Source organism: Zootoca vivipara, chromosome 10 (genome assembly GCF_963506605.1).
Source record: "Zootoca vivipara chromosome 10, rZooViv1.1, whole genome shotgun sequence".
In the NCBI taxonomy this organism is placed as follows: Eukaryota; Metazoa; Chordata; class Lepidosauria; order Squamata; family Lacertidae; genus Zootoca; species Zootoca vivipara.
In genome coordinates, this window is record NC_083285.1 from 8,315,704 (window position 1) to 8,342,726 (window position 27,023).

Consider the following 27,023-nt stretch of genomic DNA (forward strand, 5'->3'; position numbering starts at 1 on the left):
CCTGCCCCAACAATGGCTGGTGATGGAATGAGACCGTTTGAGCCTCTGCCTCCCGACCACCGTCCTTCTGCTCCACACCTTTTGTGAGAACTGCATCCCTTAAGGGGCCAGCTCGCAACCCTGCAGACAGACACTTCTTCTATCCTTCCCGGTCTTCTGCCTTGTGTGCTCTAGTGCAGTGGTGAGGTACGTGGGGAGGTGCTTGGTTTCTTACACAAAGGGAAAGGTGCCTGTGTGGGTCCCAGTTCTGCCTCTATACCCCCTGGTGTTGTGAGATCTGGGCCAGGATGGAGGTTCCTGTACACGGATCTTAGATTTAGTGGACCTGATCGCCAGCATCAGGTTCAGGGTCACAAACCTTAGCCAGGTGCAGCCCCTTAATTAGGGTCTTGCTTCCTGTAGAACTCTGGGGTCATAACACTTAATTTGGCCGAGTGGATGGCATTTGCTGAGATTGATAGTGACAATGTGAATCAGTTAATATTGAGAGACGTGTTTGGATTTGTTGAATCGGTGAGCTCAAACATCTAATTGGGGTCTCACGGCTAACCTTGTTGATCTGCATATCTGCCTCTTGCTATATCAACAGTTCAACAACAGTTGGTGCGGGGCAGGAAAACATGATCCTTTACAAAGATTGGTGAAAGGAACAAAAAATGGATGCCCATTATAAAAGTGCAAAGTTCCATTTTGCATCCTTATATCCAATAGGTGCCGGTACTCACCATGAGGTACCCTGCTTGGTTATATATGTAATATGCCATTTTGATTGCTTCCAGGTCATCTGTTTATTGAGCATATACCATGTATATCAAAACGTGTTAAACTTGCTCATTCTGCCTTGGACTTCTGCCCTCAAGGCACTGCAGCTTAGCAGGTAGTTCTACCAGGGTCGGCCCACCCACGAGGCAAGGTGAGACAACTGCCTCTGGCAGCAGGATCCACATGGGCAGCAGCATGCAGATAATGGAATCCTAGAATTGCAAGAGACCCAGAGGGTCATCTAGTCCAACCCCCTGCAATGCAGATCTTCATTCCCCCCCTTCTTGTTCCTGTTGTAGATCTTCACTCACCCCTTCTTCCTTGTTGGGGAAGGGGTGCCATTCTGTGATCACCTGAGATGCCAAAATGTCTGACCCTGAGTTCTATGTCTGTCCCAGTCATAGCTGCCAAGTTCTCCCTTTTTTAAAGGGAAATTCCCTTATGCTGAATAGGCTTCCTCGCAAGAAAAGGGAAAACTTGGCAGCTATGGTCCCAGTCCTTTCTGAGGAGGAGATGCAATGCGCTTGCGAGTTTAGAGGTGTGTGTACACCTTGTTAAATATACGTACAAATTATGTTCCAAAAGCTTTCAGGGCAGATTTCTCCCACCTCCACTTTTAGACAGAAGTACTGTTTCTGGGAAAGGGATGCGGGTGGCTCTGTGCTCTTAACAACAGAGCCCAAGCCTTGCCAACCAGAAGGTCAGTGGTTGGAATCCCTGCGACGGGATGAGCTCCCGTTGCTTGGTCCCAGCTCCTGCCCACCTAGCAGTTCAAAAGCACGTCAAAGTGCAAGTAGATAAATAGGTACTGCTCTGGCGGGAAGGTAAACGGCATTTCCGTGCGCTGCTCTGGTTCGCCAGAAGCGGCTTAGTCATGCTGGCCACATGAACCGGAAGCTGTACGCCGGCTCCCTCGGCCAGAAAGCGAGATGAGCGCTACAACCCCAGTCATCTGCGACTGGACCTAATGGTCAGGGGTACCTTTACCTTTACTGTTTCTGGGGGACAGTGTGTGTGTGTGTGTGTGTGTGTAGGACTCCCTGGTCCTGAATGGAGTAATTGTGCCCTGAAGAACCAGGTGCACAGCCTGGGAGTCATTTTGGACTCAAAGCTGTCCATGGAGGCGCAGGTCAATTCTGTGTCCAGGGCGGCTGTGTCCACGCAGGCTGAGACCCTACCTGCCCGGAGACTGTCTCGCCAGAGTGGTGCATGCCCTGGTTATCTTTCATTTGGACTACAGCAATGGGCTCTCCGTGGGGCTACCTTTGAAGGAGACTGAACTAATCCAGAATGCGGCAGCCAGACTGGCAACCGGGAGCAGCTGCCGGGACCATATGACACAGGTCCTGAAATATTCACATTGGCTCCCAGTACATTTCCAAGCACAATTCAAAGTGTTGGTTGGTTGGTGCTGACCTTTAAAGCCCTAAACTGCCTTGGCCCAGTATACCTGGAGGAGTGTCTCCACCACCATTGTTCTTCTTGGACACTGAGGTCCATCTCCGAGGGCCTTTTGCCGGTTCCCTTACAGTGAGATGTGAGGTTACAGGGGACCAGGCAGAGGGCCTTCTCGGTAGTGGCACCTGCCCTGTGGAACGACCTCCCATCAGGTGTCAAGGAGATAAAGAACTAAACTACACAACATTTGGCAACCCAGTATAAGAAAGTTTTTTAATGTTTGACATCTTACTATGTTTTCATATGTGTTGGAAGCTGGGGCAACCCTGTCAAATGGACGGGATACAAAAAACAAAGAATCGAACGACGACAGGGACCTGGGAAACGAAGCCCGCTTCAGTTGAGGGGAAAGCAACGCGCGCTCTTCGCTCCCCGCTCGGGAAAAGCTTGCCAGCTGCGTACAGAGCGCGCGCGAGCGGCAAGAGCGGGCAGGCAAGCGCGCGGCTCCGCCTCAGAGCCCTCGGCCGAAATGGGCCTGCGAGCTGCTGAGGCGAGCGGGGAGGGCGGCCTTGGTTACGCATTGCGGCTGCAGAGAACCTGAAGCTGCAGCCGCCGCCGCCGCCTGGGCACAGCCAGAGAGAGAGAGACAAGCTGCGCGCCTGGTGCCGAGCGCGGCGACTGCTGGTCGGGGAGGCGGGCTGAAGAAGGGGCAGCGGCCCGGAGCCAGGAGGGAGGGCAGGAGGGCTGGCCCTCTCGCGCTTCCCAGCCAGCTCGTTCGCTGCTGCTAGGCTAAACCGAGCGCCGCTCCTCCTCAAGGGGCCGGGCGCGCAACGAGCCGCGGTGGGCGGAGTGTCAGTCCTCTCCGCTACTGCTGCTTGGCTGCTACCTATTCATTCAGCCAGCCAGTCAGTCACCTAAAATGGCTGGAGAGACGAGAAGGTGGAGGAGGCGCCGGAGGTGAGGCGCGCAGCTCCCTCGGGCCGCCTCCCCGCGGAACAGCGGCCAGCAGCGGCTCCCGCCTCCTTCGCTCCCGCCGCTTGTCCTTTCTCACCTTTGGTTTTCGTGCGTAATTCGAATTAAATGACACGCTCTTTCTCACGAGCCCGCCGCACTTTCCAGCTCTGAGCCATGTCGGCCGGCCAAGACGAGAGCTCCGTCCGGGTCGCTGTCAGGTAAGGCGTCGTGTTGTCGCTTCTTGTCCGAGCCGAGGAACGCCCCCGTTTCTTCCTTCCTCTCTCTCCCTCTTTTCTTTGTTACCTGCTATCTCTTCTCGACGTGAGGTTGTGGGGGAAATGGAGCTGGGGAGATGTGGCCGGGGGCGCTGGCTGGGAGAGAGGGGAAGAGAGTGGCGGGGGTCTGGCTCTGGGACGCAGGCCTGAGGAGGTCCGAGAGGGGGACATGTTGCTTGCAGCCCCTCTCTCTTCGCTCCCTCCGCGCATTTGGAGCGGGGCTGGCAGGTAGCTGAGGCGGCAGCAGGGAGCCGCCTTGCCAACTAACGGCCTGCTGCGAGGGCCAGCAGTCAGACCGAGGCTGTTTGGCCGCCAGGTTAATTCAAGGAATGGCTTCGCTGGTCACAGAGAGAGGGGGGCTTCGCCATAGGTGGATCTGGGAAACTGCTGCCCGATCACCAAGTAGCGAGGACGGACTGGGATGCTGGCGGGATCAGCCTTCCCCGCACGATCTCCAGCTGCTGGCCCGACCTAAGAACTGGGCTCTCTCTGCTTGCAGCTGTTGCATGGAGGAATTCGGTTTCCTTCGGATGCTGCATATTTAATCTCTGGTGTTTAATGGTGCATCAGCTCGCTGTATTCGAGAAACTGATGCATGTGTGCACGGTGGTGTGCTGGTGTGGACGAGGGGAGGAAGGAGAATCCAGACTTTTAGGCCTGGTCTGTGGCAAGACTTAAAAGGGTGGTTGATCAGTGTATTCCTGCCTGGGATTTGAAACACTAAGCGATTGCAGGGGCAGTGTGTGCAGTGTGTGTTTGTTTTTTAAGTTGTCCCTTTTTTGGCTTGTGCTGAATTGCATTCCAGAGACTGCTGTGCTGGTTCTGTGGGGGTTTTGTTGCAGCCAGCGAGCCAGCCCAGGACTGTAATTGGATTGGCTAGTTGCAATTGTAAAGAAGTACCAGCGAGTAAATTCATTTGTGCTTTCTGCTTAGGGATGGAAAACTGCAACATCATCCTCCAGCACTAAAAAATTAATGAAGCCTTTACAATAGAACCTGCGTGTTGGCTAGGCTGCTGCGGAGAACTTCCCACGTCCCCTCCCTCATAAGTTTTTCCATGTTAACAGTTTTCTCGTTGGGCAGGTTTAATTATCTAGTAATACTGCCAAGGACATATATGTGAGTAGTGTGTCCAGTTTGATCAAGCAGCACTCAAAGAATGAATAAGGGGTTTCGGGTTAGTGCCCTATAGAGCCATAGTTAACTGAAGGAGGCAGGGATATTGAAGGTGTCCGGTAAGACTCTTACAGCTTTGCTATCTGTGAGGTGCACCAGTACGCTGCAGTAAGCAAACCTTAACTTCACACAGAACTGAGAACTACGGTAGATGATCCAAGCTTAACACATCCAGTTCAAAGAGGTGTTTCAAAAATATCAAGCAGTTTATAAATGCCTGGAAATTAACCTTTCCAAGTATATGAAACTTCTGGGGGTGGGGGGTGGGGAATGAATGTACTGGGGAATGAATTCTGAGCATTATAAGTTTGCTAGTCATTTACTTGGCTAAAACATGGCAGCAAACGTTTCTGCCTAAACTTGTACAGCCATCACCTTGTCCCCACCAATACAAGGGTGATGCTGCAGTGTGAAACCCATTCAGATGCTGCCCCGAGTGCTTTCTGTTTCGTAAAATTCTAATAGAAGTAACAACGCATGTACTGTACATAATACACAGACCCCCACCTTTATCTGGGTTTCAACTGTATGAAATAACAATATAGTTCAAAAAATAATGAGCCGTATAAAAGAACGAATGAAATCAATTAATCACAGTGAAGTCTTTTAGCTGGAACACCATGCTGCAAGAAACATATTTAGCTTTCAGTGTTCTGCCAGAACTTATCACTTATTTAGCATTCATGAGGCTAAACGACGTCTTGATATTGAACATGCAGAGGTTTTGGTTACTGACGTTTGGTAATACTTGTATTGCAAGTGAGTTTGGCAGCGCTTCTCGTGCATGAAAAGGCAACGCCTAGTGAGCTGCAGGACGAAACTCAGTGAATCCTGCAAGGATTCGTTTTCTTCAAAGTGATGTAGTGATGTCACATCAATGTTGTCACTGAATTCACGTGCATTTGCTTTAGGGCTTATGAAGGGTGTCACCGGCCCTAACTGGGCAATAGTCATATCAAGGAAATGCATCTTATTGATATAGGATGGTGGTTTTGGTACTTAAAATCAGTGAATTGCATTGTACTTACAGTAGCCATACTTACTATTGATAGATGACTATAGTGGGGGGGGGGGGACGGGAATTAATGGGCCATAGGTGGAAATGATTACAGCCCAGTCTTAAATATTGATGCCAAAATGTTAACTATAACATCCTTCCAACTTCAGCACAGCATCACCAGCTGTGACACGGGATGCCCTTCTGTAACACTGGTATATCATATAATTTGATCCAGTCACTAGGATACTACTTATACTTTAACCCATGGGTAGGCAAACTAAGGCCCAGGGGCTGTATCCGGCCCTATCACCTTCTAAATCTGGCCCGCGGACGGTCCAGGAATCAGCGTGATTTTACATGAGTAGAATGTGTCCTTTTATTTAAAATGCCTCTCTGGGTTATTTGTAGGGCATAGGAATTCGTTCATTTTTATTTTTCAAAATATAGTCCGCCCCCCCACAAGGTCTGAGGGACAGTGGACCGGCCCCCTGCTGAAAAAGTTTGCTGACCCCTGCTAACCTCTTATATCTGCATACTTGGAATGCAGTTTATGATTACTGTTTTAAAAAATAGAATAGAATGCAATACAAAGTCAATTAAAATTCAAGCAAAAACAACACAAATAGGTTTAACTGGGTATTCTAGCAATCCAAACATTTTTCTAAAGAGAGATGTTTGATGTTTTAGCTGTTCTCTTAAAATTAATAAGAATATCAGCTAGCGATATCTCCCCACGAGGGGGGCGGAATATGGCTAGCTGTGTCTAAATTATTGAAAATAATGGAAATAATTATCAGCAGATTTTAACATGTGAATAGGAACGTCTTGGGAGAAGTCCTCCTTTCAGATAAGCTGGTTTTTGGGCAGGGGTATCACAGAATCATAGAGCTGGAAGGGACCCTGAGGGTCATCTAGTCCAGCCCCCTGCAAAATGCAGGAATATGCAGCTGTCCCATCCAGGTATTGAACCTGCAACCTTTGTCTTGTCAGCACCATGCTCTAACCAACTGAGCTATCCAGCTTATCAAAAGAACAAGGGGATGCCTGGAGTTTGCACCAATGTGTCGTTTTATATGAAGAGAACAATGTATGCATATAAAAAGTGAAACATCACACTGTAACCAGCTCTTTCCTACTTTGAGGTGATGGTTTGTGTTGTGGAGAAGCATGAAACCAGCTTGCCTCATCTTAAAGGGCTTTTGATTGGTTTCTCTAACAGCAGCCCCTGGATGCCACATAGCAAAACCTTTTTGAATAATGGAATGGATATATATGGCATAAGGAGAGGCACTGCCATTCAGATCAAATGTCACAGTTAGGCTCATGCAGGATTAGAATCCTTTCCTTGGAAAAAGAAACGAATTTTAATTGTCTGACAGGCCTGTTGTCTTATGCACTCAACTGTTGTGAGAAATAAGACCGAAGCAATACTCCAGCCTTCTCAATAGAAATTATCAAGATATGGCTTTAATGTGGCAACCGTGCTTGGTCCATGACATAGGATACTTTTAATGATATTTATGCTGCTGCTGCTGCTAGTATTGGAACAATATATCCGAGATACAATCCAAAGAGCTTCATTGGTTTTGTCTGAAGTCTTGTATATTTCAATCAGGAACTTTAACTTGGGTTTGGAACACCCCCTTCCCATGTTGTATTGCAACATGTTTTTGAAACCTGCAAGTTTCAAAAGCGTATTTCCACACATAGAAAAGTATCGCAGGGTTTTGTTTTTAAATGGGGGCAGTGGTTAGATGAAAGAGATCCATTGAGTTGGCATTCCAGTATGAATATTTACATAGCAGAGCTTTATGGGGCTATGCCACACGAGGAAACATTTCCGAACTGCTGTGGATACACATGAAAGAGGCATTGATCACATAGTTCACTGGATTCCAAGAGGCCTTGAGATATAAAACTAGATATTTGGATAGCAAGGGACGCAGGTGGCGCTGTGGTCTAAACCACTGAACCTCTTGGGCTTGCTGATCGGAAGGCCGGCGGTTTGAATCCCCGCGATGGGGTGAGCTCCTATTGCTCTGCCTCAGCTCCTGCCAACCTAGCAGTTTGAAAGCATGCCAGTGAGAGCAGATAAATAGGTACCGTTATGGCAGGAAGGTAATCAGCATTTCCGTGCACTCTGGCACTCATCACGGTCCTCCATGCCAGTAGTGGTTTAGTCATGCTGGCCACATGATCCAGAAAGCTGTCTGTGGACAAACACTGGCTCCCTCGGCCTGAAAGCGAGATGAGTGTTGCAACCCCATAGTTGCCTTTGACTGGACTTCACCGTCCAGGGGTCCTTTAAAAAGGTAAAGGACCCCTGACAGTTAAGTCCAGTTGTGAACGACTCCGAGGTTGCAGCGCTCATCTCGCTTCACAGGCCGAGGGAGCTGGTGTTTGTCTGCTTCGCAGACAGTTTTTCCGAGTCATGTGGCCAACCTGCCTTAGCCGCTTCTGGCGCAATGGAACACTGAAACCAGAGCAGCACACAGAAACACCGTTTACCTTCCCTATTTATCTACTTGCACTTTTGGGGTGCTTTCGAACTGCTAGGTTGGCAGGAGCTGGGAACGAGCAATGGGAGCTCACCCCATTGTGGGGATTCGAAAAGCTGACCTCCTGATCGGCAAGCCCTAGGCTCTGTGGTTTAGACCACAGCACCACCTGCATCCCTAGGGGTCCTTTACCTTTATCTTTTTACCTATTTAGATAGAGCAGTTGAATCAGAGCTGAAATTGTGTTTCTTTTGGACTCCTATGTATTATATACGTATAGGGGTAGGGGAATCAATATGTCATTCAGCTTGGCAGGAATCAAATGTCTTGTTTTTTAAATAGGTACCTGAAACTTCTTACCGTAAGTATAATCAAACATTGATTTCTTTTCTGTGTAATACCCACCAAAGGTACCATTTAGATTTTAAATGCCTGGGTAACGTTGCAGAAGCTTGATTATGATTAACTTGAAACATACTGCCTGAGAAATTGTACATGATCAAAGACGCAGAGGAAATGGCAAACCTTTTAGCTGAATCTGTGGTTCATCACAGAGTCATAATTTGAAGCTACTGTCTTGCATTAGGGAATGACAACAGTGAATGACTGTAGTTCTGGGAAGTTTGATATTAGTTGCTTAGATTATTTGCCAGAAGGCTTTTTAGGGCTTTCAGGCTTCACTCAACAGGAATATCTGGTACACTGCTCGCTACCCCATAATTATGCATACTATTTTGGAATAGACTGTGAGCAAGATGATAGCTTCAGGGTTGCAATAATTGGGAGAGTTGGAACATTGTCTCTGGCATTACATCATGTTAGCACAGTGAGTGTTGTGTGTCGTGTTTTGTAAAAACAGTTGATCAATATTTCAATTTTGCATGAACAGAAAGATGGTCTTGGGCAAAGTCATCAGTGTTCCTACCACTTGGGTCCCCCCAAGTTATTTCATGGACCAAGCTTTGGAGCCAGTTAAAGAGCCCAATTTTCTGGAAAACAATAAAAATGTGAATCCTGAAATTGTCTGAGGACTCCCCAGTAGAAAATAATGAACTTGGTGTCTTGTGGTGAATTCATTCAACTTTATTTAGTGGCTTTCATTCTTGTCTCACAAAGAGTTCAAGGATAACTCAAAAGAAGTATATATGCATACAAGACAAAGGATCTAACTGCACACAGTTCTACATATAAAAATATTTTACTGTTCCTTTTAAAAAAACAAAAAAAAACCCCCATAAACTCTTATTTTTTAGATTGGAAAGATCCATCTAGCAGTTCTCCATCTTTCCAGCTTCTATTACTCCTTTAGCAAAGATAAACTCTTGCTAATGTTGTCATGTTCTGAAATGTAAGAATATTAAGCCTGTCGTTTGGTGGTGACTATCGTAAAACATAGAAATAATTTCCTCCATTTCTCAACTTGTTGCAGCTTTAAGCACAGATAAAAGGTAAAGGTACCCCTGACCATTAGGTCCAGTCGCTGACGACTCTGGGGTTGGGCACTCATCTTGCTCTATAGGCTGAGGGAGCCAGCATTTGTCTGCAGACAGCTTCCGGGTCATGTGGCCAGCCGCTTCTGGCGCAACGGAGCACCGAAACCAGAGCAGCACAAGGAAACGCTGTTTACCTTCCCACTGGAGCAGTACCTATTTATCTACTTGCACTCTGATGTGCTTTTGAACTGCTAAGTGGTCAGGAGCTGGGCCGAGCAACGGGAGCTCACCCCGTCATGGGGATTCAAACCGCCAACCTTCAAAATGTAAGGTAAAGTTAAAGGGACCCCTGACCATTAGGTCCAGTCGTGACCAACTCTGGGGTTGCGGCGCTCATCTCGCGTTATTGGCCGAGGTAGCCGGCGTACAGCTTCCAGGTCATGTGGCCAGCATGACAAAGCCGCTTCTGGCGAACCAGAGCAGCAAACGGAAACGCCGTTTACCTTCCCGCTGTAGCGATACCTATTTATCTACTTGCACTTTGACGTGCTTTCGAACTGCTAGGTTGGCAGGAGCTGGGACCGAGCAACAGGAGCTCACCCCGTTGCAGGGATTCGAACCGCCGACCTGATCAGCAAGCCCTAGGCTCTGTAGTTTAACAAATTTTAATAAAATAAGAAAGGACCCCTGGATGGTTAAGTCCAATCAAAGGCAACTATGGGGTTGTGGCACTCATCTTCCTTTCAGGCCAAGGAAGCCGGCGTTTGTCCACAGACAGCTTTCCGGGTCATGTGGCAGCATGACTAAACCGCTTCTGGCACAATGGGACACCGTGACGGAAACCAGAGCGCGTGGAAACGCCATTTACCTTCCTGCCGCAGCGGTACCTATTTATCTACTTGCACTGGCATGCTTTCAAACTGCTAGGTTGTCATGTGCTGGAACAGGGCAACGGGAGCTCACCACCTGCGTCCCTTTAAGCACATATAGCATGAGGTAATAGGATCAGCAGCATAGTGTGCTTCATGATTCTGCAATTATACTGTGCAAGGTGCATAATTTGATACAGGTATAGGCTGTGACAATTTTATTTTATTGTTTTAATATGTGTTTATGAATTCCTGTAGATAGTCTTGAGACTCATTGTGTTGTGTAAGCTCACAATTTTCTACATATTTATGGGGTCTCTCCCTAACCCACCCTGTTCCACCCGCTATTCTGCCATTTTGGGTCACTTCTGGGTTCCGTGTAATGCACAAATGTATGGTTGCACATATATTGGACAGTCACTGCCTGTTTGTCTAAGTTTATCATTGGTATGAGCTTTCGTGTGTATGCACACTTCTTCAGACACCTGAAGATATTTTTTATTTTGTTTCTAATACAGTTATAACTGAGTTGTATTTTCCAGCAGTATAAAACTGAAAGAAAGCCATTTAAAAATCAGATTAATAGTTGCTGATGTTTTATTCAAGGTGAAGAATTCAAATTAAGTTTCTTTTCCTGAGCATTATTTATGGAACTTGCCCTCTGCATCAGACTATTGATCATTCAGTGGAGAAGGGATTTGTATATGTAATCCATTTGGAGGTCTGACTACCGCACTTATTCAATAGGAATTAAATCTCTCTAGGATTTGGTGCTGAAACAGCAATCTATTTATATTCTAGACAGTAAGCTTATTGGTGTGATGACTTTTAAACGTATTTGACATTAACATCCTGTTTGTCTCCTAATGAATTTCCCTGGAGACTTCCATAAAGCTTCCTTGCTGGAAAAGCGGTAAGAAAATGTTGCTGCTTTCCAGTGCTGCATACACATCAAATGTTTAAAGAACCTTTCCACCAAAAATAATCCTGGAAATCCTCACGGAGCTGCAATTCCTAGCACCCTTCACAAACTACAGTTTCTAGGATTCTTTGGGAGGAAAAAATGCTCTTTAAATGTATGTTGTGTGTACAGCCCGAGTGTCTCTAAGGCTTAGCTTCCTGTCCGGAAGAGTCTCTGTTCAGGGGTGGTATTGCAATGCTCCATAATACAGTTCTCACTAGTATTCATACTCACCAGTATTCATACTATTTCATACTACCTGGAGGAAGTAAAAGGATGTATGGTCCTGTCTCATTACAAAGGTTTTTAGTCTTGTTGTGGATCTGTGGAAGTGGACCTAGTCTACTTCCATCATGCTCTGCTCATGTCTACCGTATATAATCTCAAGAGCTGAGCATGGCCACGTATTTCACACCAAGCTGTTTACCGGTAGTTGCTTCCCCAGAGTGGCTGGGGAAACCCAGCCAGATGGGCGGGGTATAAATAAATAATAATAATAAGTAGTGTGGTTGGACATATGCATCTTCTCTTGTAACCACAAAATGGTCGCCCATGACCAATGATGCCTAGATTTATAAGTAGAACCATTATGCTTCCCTCCTAGGTACTGAATAGATAGGTAAGGCTCACACAGTCACGCAACTCACCTGTCCTTATAACTCACCGGCACACAACTTACTTATCCTTATACCTCACCTGCGGGACATGCTGTAATGGTAGCTGATCACGCCACAGGGAAATGGTTCTCATGCCATGAATGCTACTAATTCGTAGTAAACTAGATTTGGTGCCATCTTTTTTTTTTGTATGTGAAGTCATAGGTTGAAAATTCTTGGTTTTTTAATGTCTCTAATTTCTCTAATTTGAGGATAACAGAATTCTTTAATACTTGCTCCCATTATAGCTGGTATGGACTCATGGGTATTTCAGTGCGTAAGCATTTTGGTAGGATGGCTGGGAACCCACAAGCAGTGTGGAACAAGCTTGTTTGCTGGCAGTGAAGGGCAAGTCTTCCCAACATTCCCTGCTCCAGTATCAGAATGCGAGCCGACAGTAAATCACGCTGTTCTGAGTTGGAGTTAACTCTTCATTAGCAAAACCACAATCTTCATAGACTTGTTTGAGTGTCAAGCCTAATGAGCAAAGCAGCTCATTCCTAGTGGCCTTACTCCATGAAAGTCAGTTGCCAAGACTGAAAGTCCAGGCCTCCTCTCAGCCATCTATGTCCCCTCCTCTCCAGGGCTTTTTCCAATCAATTGGAGGCTGTGCCTGCGTGCAGATGTCCTCTTCGCTGCCCTTTTCATACCTCTTCTGGTTCTGGGAGACAAGGGGGGATGGGAGCTTGTTGCAGCAGGAGGGGGGAAACACGCATGACCAGCCTGACTCATTTCTGCCTCTTGGCCTCCCTCCTCGCACCTTCCTGCTTCAGATTCTGCCTCTGATTCTGGACTTCTCTCTGTCACAGATTCCCAGCTCAAGCTGTTACCTCTTCAGCTTCCAACACCTCCTCTTCCCAGTCTGACCTCTCATTGTTGTCCCACTCCCAGGGCTCTGAGCCACCTTCTTCCCTGGGTGGTTCCCCAGCTAGTCCCTCCCATCAGTCCATAAGTCCAGCACTCTCCAACCTGATGCCCCTGGATTTTTTATATTTTTTATTTGCTGCAGTTCTCACAAACTCCAGCCAGCGAAGCCCATATGGTCAGGCATCTTGGGAATTTTAGTCCTAAACTTTTGGAGATTATTGTGTCAAGGGAAGGCTGCCCTACTCACCTTAAAGATACAAGGGAGGTTGGTTCTGAATGTCAAGTCAATTGAACAATGGAAATTTGTTCATGCATAAGGAATCTCTGTGGTCATTTCCAACAGAGCTTGGATAAATGTGTATAGATTGCTTTGCTGTAGGCAACTCTGATTTAGCTGCAGGAAGTTAGGTTCAGTGGTTTTCAGTATTTCTGTGGCATAGCTGATACCTGATGGGCAAACATCATTACTTTGTTGTTGTTGTTTAGTCGTTTAGTCGTGTCCGACTCTTCGTGACCCCATGGACCATAGCACACCATACTTTACGGCTTGTTATTTATCCGGTCATTCTCAGAATATTTAGTGCTAAAGCATTCTTGACTCACAGAAAGAGGCAGAACTACAGAACTTACTTGGGTTGTTTAGTATTTTCCTAACTTAAACATTCTTTCCCCACTCGCCCTTACTTTTCCCTTACTTTTCCTTAATTCAGCTTCTTTGAAAAGCCGTGCTAGAGCCTTAGCATCCAGTCTTCTTCCAGGCATTGAATGAACCTCTGAGTTACCACATTGTGAATGGCTGTGGAATTAGATTTCAAGGATGTCTCCATGGCAATGACATTAAACAAGGAAAGCCTGAATATATGTAAGTTAGCAAAGGGATCCTTAGGCTATGGATATTTGCAAGAGCTTTTGAAATGTCTCAGTTCTATTGGGCAGTCCAGAATTTAGTTTTCTGTGGTGCAACAATTTTGCCATTTTTGTGTTCCAAGTTCCTCTTATTCTGTCCCCATCTCAATGCTTGCTAGAAGTATTTGATAATAGTCTCAAGAGTCTCATTGTTATAGATTGAACCTGTTGGTCTGTCTCTTGCATATTTAGAAGAAATGATTAATCAGAAAGGGCAATCTTATTTTTTTGCTGAAACAGCAGTGATTGACATATATATGAATCGGTCAGTGACAGGAGGTACTGTATATGAATTGACAGGGAAATTCATTGTGATCTGAAAGCAGTATAGCTAGGATTGCATAGAGCTGTTTGTAAAGCAATTATTTTGTGTCAAGCCTTTTATTGGTGCTAAAGTTTGTAACTCAGTAGTGTGGCAAATCTTGCTGATTTTTTATTTTTATTTTTTGGGGGCGGGGATATGGGTTCTATTTATAAATTTTGTAGTTACACATACAATACCTTCCCAAAGATATAGTTCTGCTAATACTTATTACTTACAGGTGAAACTCGGAAAATTAGAATATCGTTGAAAAGTGCATTTATTTCAGTAACGCAACTTAAAAGGTGAAACCAATATATGAGATAGATGCATGACATGCAAAGCAAGATATGTCAAGCCTTTGTTTGTTGTAATTGTAATTATTTGTCGTTAGGCGGGTCAATTATAAATGGAATGTAATTAATGAAATGTAATAGTGATGTTTATTTTTGTTTATTTTTGTATTATTGTAACTATTTGTTTTATTACTGTGGAATTTCCAAAAGAAAGCATTTGTAAAAAAATAAAAGAAAAATGAATAATAATAAGTTGCATTACCGAAATAAATGCACTTTTTGACGATATTCTAATTTTCCGAGTTTCACCTGTATATACGCTTGAATTACTTTCGTATGACAAAACTGATCTATGAATGTAATTATTCTATATTGTATGTACTTAATGTTTAGTTGTCTTCTACATGATATTCAAGACAATCCTTGAGGGTTTATTGAGAAAAAGGGACAATGAATTCTAGGGTATTGATTCCTAATCAAGCTTTTGCATATCAACTCTCTAGAAAAACTGGTATCTAACCCAGTCCTTGTTAGAGTTTAATTGTAGGCATGATTTGAAAGTTAAAAGGGGGATGGGTTTTCTGTTAATATTAGAATTCGAACTGTAAGGATATTGCTCCTCTTCAACTTGACTTCTTTTTGGTAAATAAACTGCTAAAAATGAAGTTGCAGGTATATAACTTTTTTTTACAGAATTTTCCTGAAGTTTGGAAAAGGTTTAGTTACTCCCTTGGCTAAAGATGATGACATTAGCTAACTCTGACATTGTGTGAGGCAAACAAACTGCAACTGTTAATTTCTGAATGGCAGCTCCAAAGGTTAGCAGCTTTTTTATAGAATCCACCTACCTGAACTTGAGAAAAATGGTAGTTGAAAACTAACTTCGTGCTTCAAATACTGCAGTGGTTCTCATACACATTCAGCTGTTACAGTAAACTGTAGACTTGTTCTTGGCTTATTTATCATGGTTTGTTTGGAGAAAGACAAACCATAGTCTCAAGTTCACATGCAATGCTGAACCAGGGATTGAGGCTAGTTTCTCCTCTGCATTAGCACCTTGGTCAAATACTTGCTGATCAGTTGACTTGTTGCGTCAACCCTAGTAACTCAATACTTAAAATTATATTGGAATATGGAAATACGTAAAATAGACACTTGCCCAGAAGATGGGCAAGTAGGCCAAAAATGAACACCTATTATTAGGCAGGCTTGGGTTGGTGTGTTACCAACAGCTTTTGAGTTGCACATGACTTTCTCAGAAGCATTGACCCAATGGGAAATATCATTTACAGAAGTTGTGGAATAAGCGCTGCTTCATCAGATGCATGAAATGGATGTTCTACTTTAATGTGGGAGTCTCTAGTCTGATCATGCAACAAACTTTCCCACGAGGCTCTTCAGTTTCCAAGGATCTTTGTACCAGGGGCTGCCTGCATATTTCATGACACAGAGCATTGGGCATCTGCCACCAACATTGCACAACCACATTGACACTCCCCCCCAGTTGATGTAGAGGTAAATGGAAACAAAATTGTACTTTGTTTTATGCTTCTTGAACAATAAAATCTCAGGGTCTTTCTTGAGGAAATGTGTTTAACTGGAGGGGTGGGGGTGGGGCTAAAAATCATATCTGAGAACAATGGAGGGGGAATTTTTTTATTATTATTATTATTCAGTTGCAATATTTTGGACCAAGAGCACATTTCAGGATTCACGGAAAAATGTGGTTGGGTTTTCGAATAGCATGTGTTCAGTGTGATTATACCTCATTTTATCCATAGAAATCATTAAGGTGCCCCCCAGGAATAATTGTATGTGGGCTGAACAAAGGAACAGCTGCAACTGCCCCCACCCAGATTTCCCTTATTTGAACATAAATAAGCTTTTGTACAAATGTTTCTGTTTGTTCGTCTTAGACATTGGGTGATGAGGAAGGGGGGTGAGCCACCTGTCTATTCCATACTGGACGGGACGCCATTTGCATTTATGTCTGACTCAATTAGGAAGCCTATCCATCAGGATCAATTTTAATACCTCTGATGGGTAAGCGTGGTCGAAGCGAATTTGTGTTCACTGAACTCTTGCAACTGAGATGTGAGGGCTAAGTCTTCTTTACCATCAATCAATTACTTTGGAAATACTGGGCTGGAAATCACAGAGATGATTCTTCGGTTAACTCTTTCTTGTCCGTTCCGAATTATAAAACTGTAGCTAAATGATACACATTGGCATTCACGAACAGATGGTTTCATTGTTCTTTATATGTTAGCAAGTTATCCTTTCCTTTTGGGCCTGTGGAGGAGACTTCTGGTTCTGCTTTGTCCTAGACCTTGATTAAAAGCAGTGCAGTAAAATCAGCACTAGCAGCTGGGCAAGACTACCTACCATCATTGCTCTCCCCGCTTTGCTTTTTGTGGCTGTCAGACTTGTCTGAAGGAGAGATGAGGGACCCAGCTGTAAATCACCTAGTCTGGTCAGAAGACCCCCACCTCTTCTGAGCTTTATTTAAGCTGCGGCGGCAGTAAAGCTTGTTTTGGCCTGTTAATTTTGACTTTGCATTGTACGTGGAATGTGTAAAGACTATATTTTACCATAACTTTAAATTTACCTCATGTTTACTGAATTGTTTTTTTAAAATAATTATTTACGCTTTCCAGGTTTATACATTTCACTGATTTTACAACCATTTTGACATTTCAAAACTTGACTTCCTTCCCCCTCTTTCTGCGGTTCCTTAAATTTATATTTAATATCTTCTGCATATCCAGATTAATTTAATTTACTCATTTATTCATCTTCTTTAAATATATACTCTTATGAAGCTGCAGTTTATTATAACAATCCTTATCCATTTACAATTTATCTGTAAATATTCAACAAACCATTTGCATTCCTTTATAAAAAGTTTGTTATCTTGATTTCTTACTCTTCCGGCAAGTTTCGCCATTTCTGCATATTCCACAACTTTTTGTATCCATTCTTCCTTTGCTGGGAATTCTTGTTTACTGAATTGTTTTTAGTCTTGTGCTGCAGGTCTTGCAACAAATGTGTCCCACCTCCCAAAAAAAACCCGTTAAATTACGTGAACAGGTGTTTGTTAGCCACTTTGGGCTCATTTCACTGTGGAAAAGAAACATAAATAAACTAAATTCAAAATAAAAGTGAGGCTTTTTCTTCTGCCTCTCAGGTTTATGATGAAGGGTGTGGAGAGAGATGGGGTTTCTAGTGCAGCTGTGTACAGCCATGGCTCCAATTCAGGGGTCAGCAAATTTTTCAGCAGGGGGCCGGTCCACTGTGCCCCAGACCTTGTGGGGGTTGGGCAGACTATATTTTGGAGAGAGAGAAAATGAACTAATTCCTATTCCCCACAAGTAACCCAGAGATGCATTTTAAATAAAAGCACACATTCTACTCATGTAAAAACGCACTGATTCCCAGACCACCTGTGGGCCAGATTTAGAAGGCGATTGGGCCAAATCCGGCCCCCGGGCCTTAGTTTGCCTACCCATGCTCCAATTCAAGGAGCCTCAGTCAGGGTAACCCACCTTGGACCAACTTGGGACAACCCACCCTGCCCTGGATCAAGTCCCAAATTAGTTCAGGGGCAGGCTAATGCCTCATTAGGTTTTTTAAGTAAAAAAAAAGCCATGGCTTCTCTGCAAGTGAGCACCCTGCATTCTGCAGGATCAATGCCTCCGCTTCAGCTGATGTACAGAGACATAGGTCCTGTGGTGTGGGGTGCTACTCTGCAGGGAAGTTGCTTGCAAAGCAGGACCCTGCAGAATCCATGCCTCTGCAGGACATCAGGCATGAAGAATAGTAGGGGAGCAATGGGCTCTTACCTTCTCCTGGCAAGGTGCAGCTGACGGTCAGGTAGCTCTTGGCGGTTCCCCCCCCCCTTAAAATGCAAATTTAGTAAATTCGCCTTTAAATGTAAACCGAATCAAATTAGTCTCCCATCCTTACCTGCCTCTTTGATCCCAAAGAGACAGAAGGTTTATTTCCTTACACACTATTGACTACATAAAGTTGGTGCTGTCTGGTCATGTCTTGGAGACTCTCGTTGTCACCCTCTCTTTATTTATTTTTATAAACTTCATTTATGTGCTTGTGACTCTTCATGGCTCATCTGAAGGAATCGTTCTAAAGTTCACTAAATGAATATTTCAGTCTCCTTTTCTCTTTGTTCTTTTTTCCCTTTTTCCTCTCAGCTGCACAGCCTTGTCCGTACAAGTATCAAATTATAGACTTAGGACGTAAGGCTTTTAAGTTCAGGGTGACTGAGTATTCTTAACAAATTTGTAGATGAGACAGAGGATACAAAATAAAAACGGGAGTGACTGAGAGAAAATTCAGATGACAGATTAGAGTTAAAACAAGCTTGATAATTAGGATGAAAGCAGTTAAGGTGGCATTCTATTTCAGATAAACATATTGTAGAGGAAGAGAACAGAGAGTGGAGCTTTATTAACCAGTGGCAAAGCTCAGAAGGGTTTTGGATTACGTACGTATTGTAAGTCAGCAGTGCAATGTTCTTTTCAAGTAAGAGAAGGACGTTGTGCAAAGATGCAGGCATCCCTCAGCAGATAGGTGAGAGTAGACAGAATCTCCTCAAGTTAAAAAGTTTGAACGCTTTTGGACTAGTCTATTTTGAGGGTGGGGGACCTAACCTTACTCACCTGCTGTTCACCTGACATATGTGATGAGGGGCACGTAAGGATGCACCTGTAAAGGAACTATTGGAAGCTTAAAGCAAGCTCCTGGTTGTTCCTTTGCAAATGGGGCTACACTGCCAAGGAGTTTGCCATTGGGGAAGACCCAGCTTTGTCGATTTGTAACCCCTGTTAGCTGGCCCCTTTGAAGTTATCACCTGATGTGATAACATCAGGTGATAGGCGAGCACCCTCACCCACCTGTCAAAATGGGATACTGGAGTGGGAGATGTTGGGATCCACCTACTTGCTGGGAAAGTTTCCCTCCCCCTGGGCTTGCATGATGGGAGAGAGACTTGAAAGGAAACTCTACACTGATATCTTGCCAGATGGCATGCTGGGGCTTAACAGTGGATCACCAAAACTATGTGAGAGGATCACTGCTTGCTGTCAAATAGTTCATGGAAGATTGATATCAATTTACACGAACTAACACCAGCACTTTAATTATTATATGTATATCCTCCATTTTTTTCCTTTGAATTTTATCTCCCTCATCCTCAGAACAACCCTGTGAGGTGGGGAAGGCTTAAGCCCAAGGTTGCCCGTGAACTTCATGTCTTAGTGGGGATTTGAACTCTGGCATCGCCATTCCTAATCTGGCATTTGAAACCAGTGCCCTTCACCTGGGGCCCTCCAAATGTTGCCAATTCCCATTAGTTCCAGCCAGCATTGCAAAAGGTCAGGGACAATGGGAGTTAGTAGTTCAAAAATCTGGAGGACAGTGTGTTGTGGAAGACTACTCTAACCACTATACCACACTTGCTTTATGGCTTTTGACCCTCTTGATCATACTCATGGCTCTCTCTTAGATTCTTAAAATGTGGCGGCTAAACTGAACATTGTTATATAATCTAATATTAACTAGGATCAGGCAGAGAACTAACATAACTTCTGCTTTTGAATCATAGAATTGTAGAGTTGGAAGAGACCACACAAGTAATCTAAGTCCAACCCCCTGCAATGCAGGATTTTTTTGCCAAAGGCAGGGCTCGGACCCATGACCCTGAGATTAAGAGTCTCATGCTCTACCGACTGAGCTATCATGTTGCATTAGGAGACAAAACATTAGTGCTGTATAAGGTCATGAGCAGCCCCATAGACTTTCTCAACCTTGGGTCCCCAGATGTTGTTGGACTACAACTCCCATCATCCCTAGCTAGCAAGACCAGTGGTCAGGGATGTTGGGAGTTGTAGTCCAACAACATCTGGGGACCCAAGGTTGAGAAAGGCTAGTCTATGGGGAAGAATAGGAAGGTGTTAACCTATTGTTGCAGCTCTCTCTCAGTCCTTTCACAGTGGGAAGCACCTCACAGGCAGCAGGTTGACATCATACAAACATGGCAATAAATGGAAATTGCCAGAGGGATGCAGGAAGCAGGTGGACTACTTGAAACGGAGAAGTAGAAAAAAGTGGGCGTGTTTTTCAGCATTAATGTCAGATGCTGGGGGCAAGCAGGGATGCTGTTGAGAGTGGTTTTGTTGGAAGTTGTAACAAATAATGATAATAATAACAATAATAATTTATTATTTATACCCCCACCCATCTGGCTGGGTTTCCCCAGCCACTCTGGACGGCTTCCAACAAAATATTAAAATACAATGGTCTGTTAAACATTAAAAGATTCCCTAAAGCAGGGCTGCCTTCAGATGTCTTTTAAAAGTCCGGTAGATGTTTTTCTCTTTGACATCTGGTGGGAGGGCGTTCCACAGGGCGGGTGCCACTACCGAGAAGGCCCTCTGCCTGGTTCCCTGTAACTTGGCTTCTCACAGCGAGGAAACTGCCAGAAGGCCCTCGGTGCTGGACCTCAGTGTCCGGACAGAACGATGGGGGTGGAGACGCTTCTTCAGGTATACCGGACTGAGGCCATTTTGCCTCTCCTGGCCCTAAGTTACAGCAAATTGCTTTCCTTTTTACTTTTGTCTTCCTATGTACCTGTACTAGAGAATTGCACCATCTTCTTTCATACTGAGAGGAAACAAAAACATCCCTGGCTTGTTGGAAGAATGCAAACTGCGATCCCTGGTCCTCCTATACAGTCATACCTTGGTTTAAGTATGCCTCGGTTTGAATATTTTCAGTTTAAGTACTCCGCGGACCCATCTGGAACGGATTAATCCACTTTTTATTACTTTCAATGGGAAAGTTCACTTCAGGTTAAGTACGTTTCAGGTTAAGTACGGACTTCCGGAACCAATTACACTCATACTCATACCAAACCGAGGTACCACTGTAATGTTAAGTGAGGGATTGTAATAACAGGGAGGAGCTGAGCAGGCTCGATAACTTTAACCATGGTTTACTGTGACGTTTTGAATTGTACCAATATGTTAAGGTAAAAGAGCTGAATACCTGGGTGTCAACCTCTTTCAGAATGGCATAGCTGCCACTGTGCCCATTGAGCTCATATTTTTTAATTCAGTGCTGAAGGTTTTTGGGAGCTCGGGAGTTGAGGAAAAAGCTTCAAAACTTGTATTGTTCTTGCTTAGTGCAACTTATTGCAATAACAATTTTTATTGCTTATTTGAAGACTGATTTAGGCAGACACATTACCATAGCTGCCAAGTTATCCCTTTTTTAAAGGGAAATTCCCATATGCTGAATAGGCTTCCTCGTGAGAAAAGGGAAAACTTGGCAGCTATGCACATTACCTTTGAACATAAACTCACAGCTGAGGAAGTTAAGCTTGCATTTGAGAAAGTCCTTCCCCCTTCCTAGTGCTTGTAGGAGCACTGCTGTTAAACAGCCAAGCCAGAAGTAATTTGTGTTTAATGGTTTTTATACAGCAGCTGGGAAATGCATGATTTGGAACTATTCTCATTCTTCCTCTGTCCCCCTCCTCCCCTTTAAACAAGGACTGATTTAACAGAAGAGTTTTTGACCCAGAGTAAGCTAGACTCTCTCCCACTCCTGCTGCCAAGGAACAGCAGTAAGGCGCTGAACTGATAGGCGAGACTCCAGGATCAGGTGTTTACCACTTTGTATGGGGTGGAGAGAGACTGGCAGGGAAATGAACTGGCAGCAGCTGTGTGAATAAGGGGAGAATTGTTCCACAAATTATGCAAAGCAAAAGAAATTGACTGTAGCATGAAACATACTGTGCAATATAACCGGCTATATCCTCAGCAGTTGTATGAATTTCGTACAACACAACTTGAACATGCATGGACAAAATTATTTTGTTTAATGCATTTCTTAGCTGCTTTATATGAAAAAGTCTCAAAGCGACTTAATACTGCAAGACGAACAGATAAAATTGGTTAGAAATTAGGATCCCCCTCAACATGTCTGGTGTGTGTTTTGACAGACATAAATGTATACCCTTTGTATCTAACTCTGAAGGGCTAATCCAGGCACCCCCAAACTTTGGCCCTCCAGATGTTTTGGACTACAAATCCCATCATGCCTGCCCACTGGTCCTGTTAGCTAGGGATCATGGCAGTTGTAGGCCAAAACATCTGGAGGGCCGCACTAGGGGGATGCCTGGGCTAATCTATACATTTAGGTCATTAGGCGATGGGTGCAAAGGTAGTGAGAGTGGGTTGGTGTGCTGCTGAGTCCTCATTTCGAGCATATTATTTCGAATGTGCATATTATGAAATCAGCCAATATAGAGTTGACTTGAGGGTTCCCCAGTCTTGCTCTAAGCTATGACCCTCGTGCCCCGCAAGCCAAGCCCCTTTTCCAGACCACACTTCTCCCAAGCCCTGCTCTACGTTTTGATTGCTTTTTTCCTGCAGAAATGTATTATTGATCTGTGATAATGATGTTGCTTGCTTGCATACATAGAGGTGTGTGTGTGTGTGTGTGTGTGTGTGTGTGTAGAAAGTCTGACATTTAGGTGTGGCAGGAGTTTGGCCCACTTTTGCCTGTGGCCTTTCCCAGCTTTGATACTTGGCTCCCGGAATATTGCCCAAGAAGGACTGTGGGCCTCATGTTTCCAGAGGTCCTCTTTACCTTGGCTTAGAGGTAGAGCAATGCTTTGCAAGCCAAAAATCCCAGTTTCAATCCTTACAATCTCCACGTAACACTGGGAAGGACCCCAGGCTGAAACTCTGGAGAGCAGTAGACAATTGGCATAGACCAACTTGATCTGGGCCACTTGATAGGTCGGTGGAATCGTCCACCTGTCAGTTGTTGGTATTTAAACTGAGTAACTGCGCAACGAAAAGCATTCTGAGGAGACTGCAAAGTATAATTAGGAGTTGTTTTAATTAAAGAAAAATAACAGAAGTTAACATTAACTACAAAACATTACAAGAACATGACCCAACCAATGACCCGCCACCCAGGGTACTGAGCGAGGTACGCAGACCTCCTTATATACTCTATCCGATTGCTGACACGCCTTAAACAATACAAACGTAACATCACCTACTGTACTATCCCACAAAACTAGGTCATTACATTTCCTTTTGTCTTTTAAGGAGATACACTTTTTTGTGGAACAGTAATGAACCTTAAACTGTAAACCACTCAACCTGCTGTCCTATGATGCCAGGTGATTGAAACTTTAAGAGTCTTCCTTTCACAGTCGGAACTTGAATTCAGCACTTTCTGAATTGGGTGTCCTTTTCTCTCGCCATGCGAGGCAACAGATCAAAGGAAGCAAGTGGCATACTCACCTTGATTCTTCCTTTATGGCTGTGGCTTGAAATCTTTTTGAACTTCCATGGCTGGAACTTTCCTGTGCCTAATGTCATGTGACTTCAGAAGCAGGAAAGATGAGACTGGTTACACCAAAAATGGCCTTGTGGGCCAACCCCAGAGGGACCTGCAGGCTTGAGGTGTCTCACCACTGGTGTAGACAGTACTGTGCTAGATGGATTAATGTTGTGATACCTGAAGGTGCGTCAAATTTCCAGATGGATCTTTATACATGTCATTTATATATGCCCCCTTTTTAAAAGCAACATCTTAATCTCTGGATCAAAGAAGAAAAGAAGTTAAACCTAAATCTACCCTCTGCTTCCCAAGTATTTCCTTCTCGTGAATGTTCAGGACAGCTTTGTACATTGCAACGAGAGGGCAATGCACACATTGGTTGTGTCAAGTGCAAAAACAAGCCCGCAAAGATGAACTGTGTCGGCTGAAGTTTGCAAACTACATGCCCTACAAGTTACTTTCAAGGGGGGGATATAGCAGTGCAACATTCGCGTGCATCTGGTCTACCCACTTTATTGTAACATGTGAAATGGCCTTCAGAATTCAGAAACTTAAGGAATATCCTATATTTGCTTTGGTGGCAGACTCTGAAAAATCTGTGTGATTGCTGTAGTATTCCCTATATCTGAAATTCCAGTATGAGAGTCCCAGTATTGGTTCCTCAAAACATATTCCTCAAAGCATACCTTTCAATAACTCTCCAGGTATTTCCATTTTGTTCAGGTGCATCTATGTAATAATAATAATAATAATAATAATAATAATAAATAACAACAACAACAATAATAAATAATTTATTTGTACCCTGCCCATCTGGCTGAGTCTCCTCAGCCACTCTGGGTGGCTCCCAATCGAATATTAAGACAATACAGCATTAAATATTAAAAACTTCCCTAAACAGGGCTGCCTTCAGATGTCTTTAAAAAATAGAAAAACTGCTTATTTTCTTGACATCTGTTGGAAGGGCGTTCCACAGGGCGGGTGCCACTACCAAGAAGGCCCTCTGTCTGGTTCCCTGTAACCTCACTTCCCGCAATGAGGGAACTGCCAGAAGGCCCTCGGCGCTGGACCTCAGTGTCCGGGCTGAATGATGGGTGTGGAGACGCTCCTTCAGGTATACAGGACCAAGGCCGTTTAGGGCTTTAAAGGTCAACACCAACACTTTGAATTGTGAAATGTAAGAAAATAATACAGCTTTACAAACATAAACCCATTCAGCAGATATAGGACTTTTTTAAACAAACAAACAAACAAAGGTGATTAGGACCTTAAGAAAATCCTGGAGTTAATATCAAAGCCAGTGTAAATCTCTGTCAGTACAAACCGCAGAAGTGGAGAGTATTTGGTTGTTACCTCCTCCCACCTTCCCTTCCCTTGTAGCTAAGTGTGCTCCTCCAAGCGTTGCTATTCAGGAATGTTCAAAAATGTAACTCAGCTCCAAGTACAGTATGGGCAAGCATGTAATTTTCAGTCTGGGCTATTTTGTGATCTTGAAATGAAGCGACATTTTCCTGCCTGTTGCATGGTGAGATTTTACCAGCTCATAGCAACATTTCAGCCCTTGCGTGAACAGCCTACTTTCTGTTTAAAAACAGAGCAGCTTCTGTTCACTTGAAATAGTCAACAATAAACTGGAAAGGGTTTTCGCCCCCTCCTGGAGTATTAAATATGTAACAATTTGCAAAAGTTGATTGACAGACCCACTAAGTGACAGGCAAAAAGGCAAAAAACAAACAAACAAAGCAAATGAAATGAAATGCTACAAATTGATTGTGGATGTTAAATGGGGTGATAAAGACATAAAGATATAGGATACAGCAAATGTTTTCTTTAGCTTCCCTGTGCTATTTCCATCTGTGGGGAGGAATCCTTAAAAAAAAAACACACACACAACCCAACCACTTTGTATCTCAAAGCTGAACTATGAAAGGCATCCCTAAAGTTCTTTGAAGACTTTTGTGAAAAACTCAAGCATCCTACTTCATATGAGAGACATGAGCCATGAGTTTTTCATGAGTTCACCTCCCTGACTCTCACATTGCTTATTGTGAGTGAAAATTTTCAAGAGATATAAGGGGTGGCAGTCTCTAAGGTGCCATGAGCTTCTTTATATTGCTTTGCTGCTACAGTTTATTACACTGTTATACAGCCAAACAGTTATTATGACATTGCTAATGAAGCACATTAAAGTGAGCAATGCGTTGAAACGATATAGGAAGAATTTACGTGGAAATACTGGATACATTTTGCATGTGACTTGTCTGCTGTGTACGGCTTCCAAGAGAAAGTTGGGTACCTGCTTAGAGAAGATCTATTTACTTGACAGCCAACACTCGGTCTCTCTCGCTCTCCCCACCTCCTTGCTTTTTTCTTGGCAAGCAAACAAAAGAGCTTGTCAAGCAGCAAGACGATGCCATCTGTACTGAGCTGTCTGGCAGGCCATTACAAAATAGCCAAAGGATTATTTTGGGGGAAAGGGGGAGAAGAACACAGCTTGACATCCTTCCAGCTAAGGTTAGCAACTGCCCGGTGATGAAGGCAAGAGGTCCAAGGAAACCAAATCAACATATATAAATGGGTTGCCTCTAAAACTATGGTGCAGTTGAATAAGCCTGGCTCTTGTGAATTCACTTAATGGGTACAGAAGCTTGTTCTGATGAGATGTCCAGAAAAAGGATTATTAATTTAAGAAAATAAATCTTATTAAGCCAAGCCAAACCATGACAGAGACATAGGCGAACTGTTGCCAGACAAATGCAATTACTGCAAAGGTGACAGGAAAGGTTGCAAGGTTTTTAGCTGGGGCAATTAGAATAAGATCCACTATTTGACTATTGATTCAAAACCCTAAAATGTATTTTATATAACTGACTCTTTATTTCTAATCTTTGTACATCATATTATTGTTTTATTGTTATGGCCGATGGCTGACGCAAATAATGATTCCTTCATTCAATCCAATTACTCTGGTGTCAAATTTTGCTTTTAATTAAATTATTACTATTACTCCTCTTTCTCATCTGTCAATGAAAAGCAACAGCTTGTCAGTTCCCAAGTTTTGAATATAGCTCTTTAAAATAGTTTATTGTTGTTGTTGTTGTTGTTGTTGTTAATTGAATTTATATACCGCCCTATACCCAGAGGTCTCAGGGCAGTTCACAGAACAAACAAACAAACAAACAAACAAACAAACAAACAAACAAACTTAGGTCTATTGCAGAATGTCTAGGAATATCTAGGAATTGGTTTATTTGACCCTGTAAAACTTGCTGAAGGGACACAGGTGGCGCTGT

The 27,023-nt window shown here is 43.9% G+C and overlaps 1 protein-coding gene across 7 annotated transcripts in view; it reads left to right on the forward strand.

The window, feature by feature from the left end:
* Positions 1–3,035: 3,035 nt before the first annotated feature.
* The window catches only part of KIF21A (kinesin family member 21A), a 102,045-nt gene continuing 78,057 nt past the window's right edge, over positions 3,036–27,023 (forward strand). For 5 of the 7 annotated variants that reach the window (XM_060279381.1, XM_060279384.1, XM_060279380.1 and 2 more), the window contains exon 1: positions 3,037–3,332. In XM_060279381.1, coding sequence (XP_060135364.1) covers positions 3,289–3,332 — 44 coding nt within the window. In that variant the 5' untranslated portion in view covers positions 3,037–3,288. Of the gene's footprint in view, positions 3,333–27,023 lie in introns of all 7 variants that reach the window. The other 2 variants (XM_060279386.1, XM_060279379.1) reach the window with 1 other exon arrangement.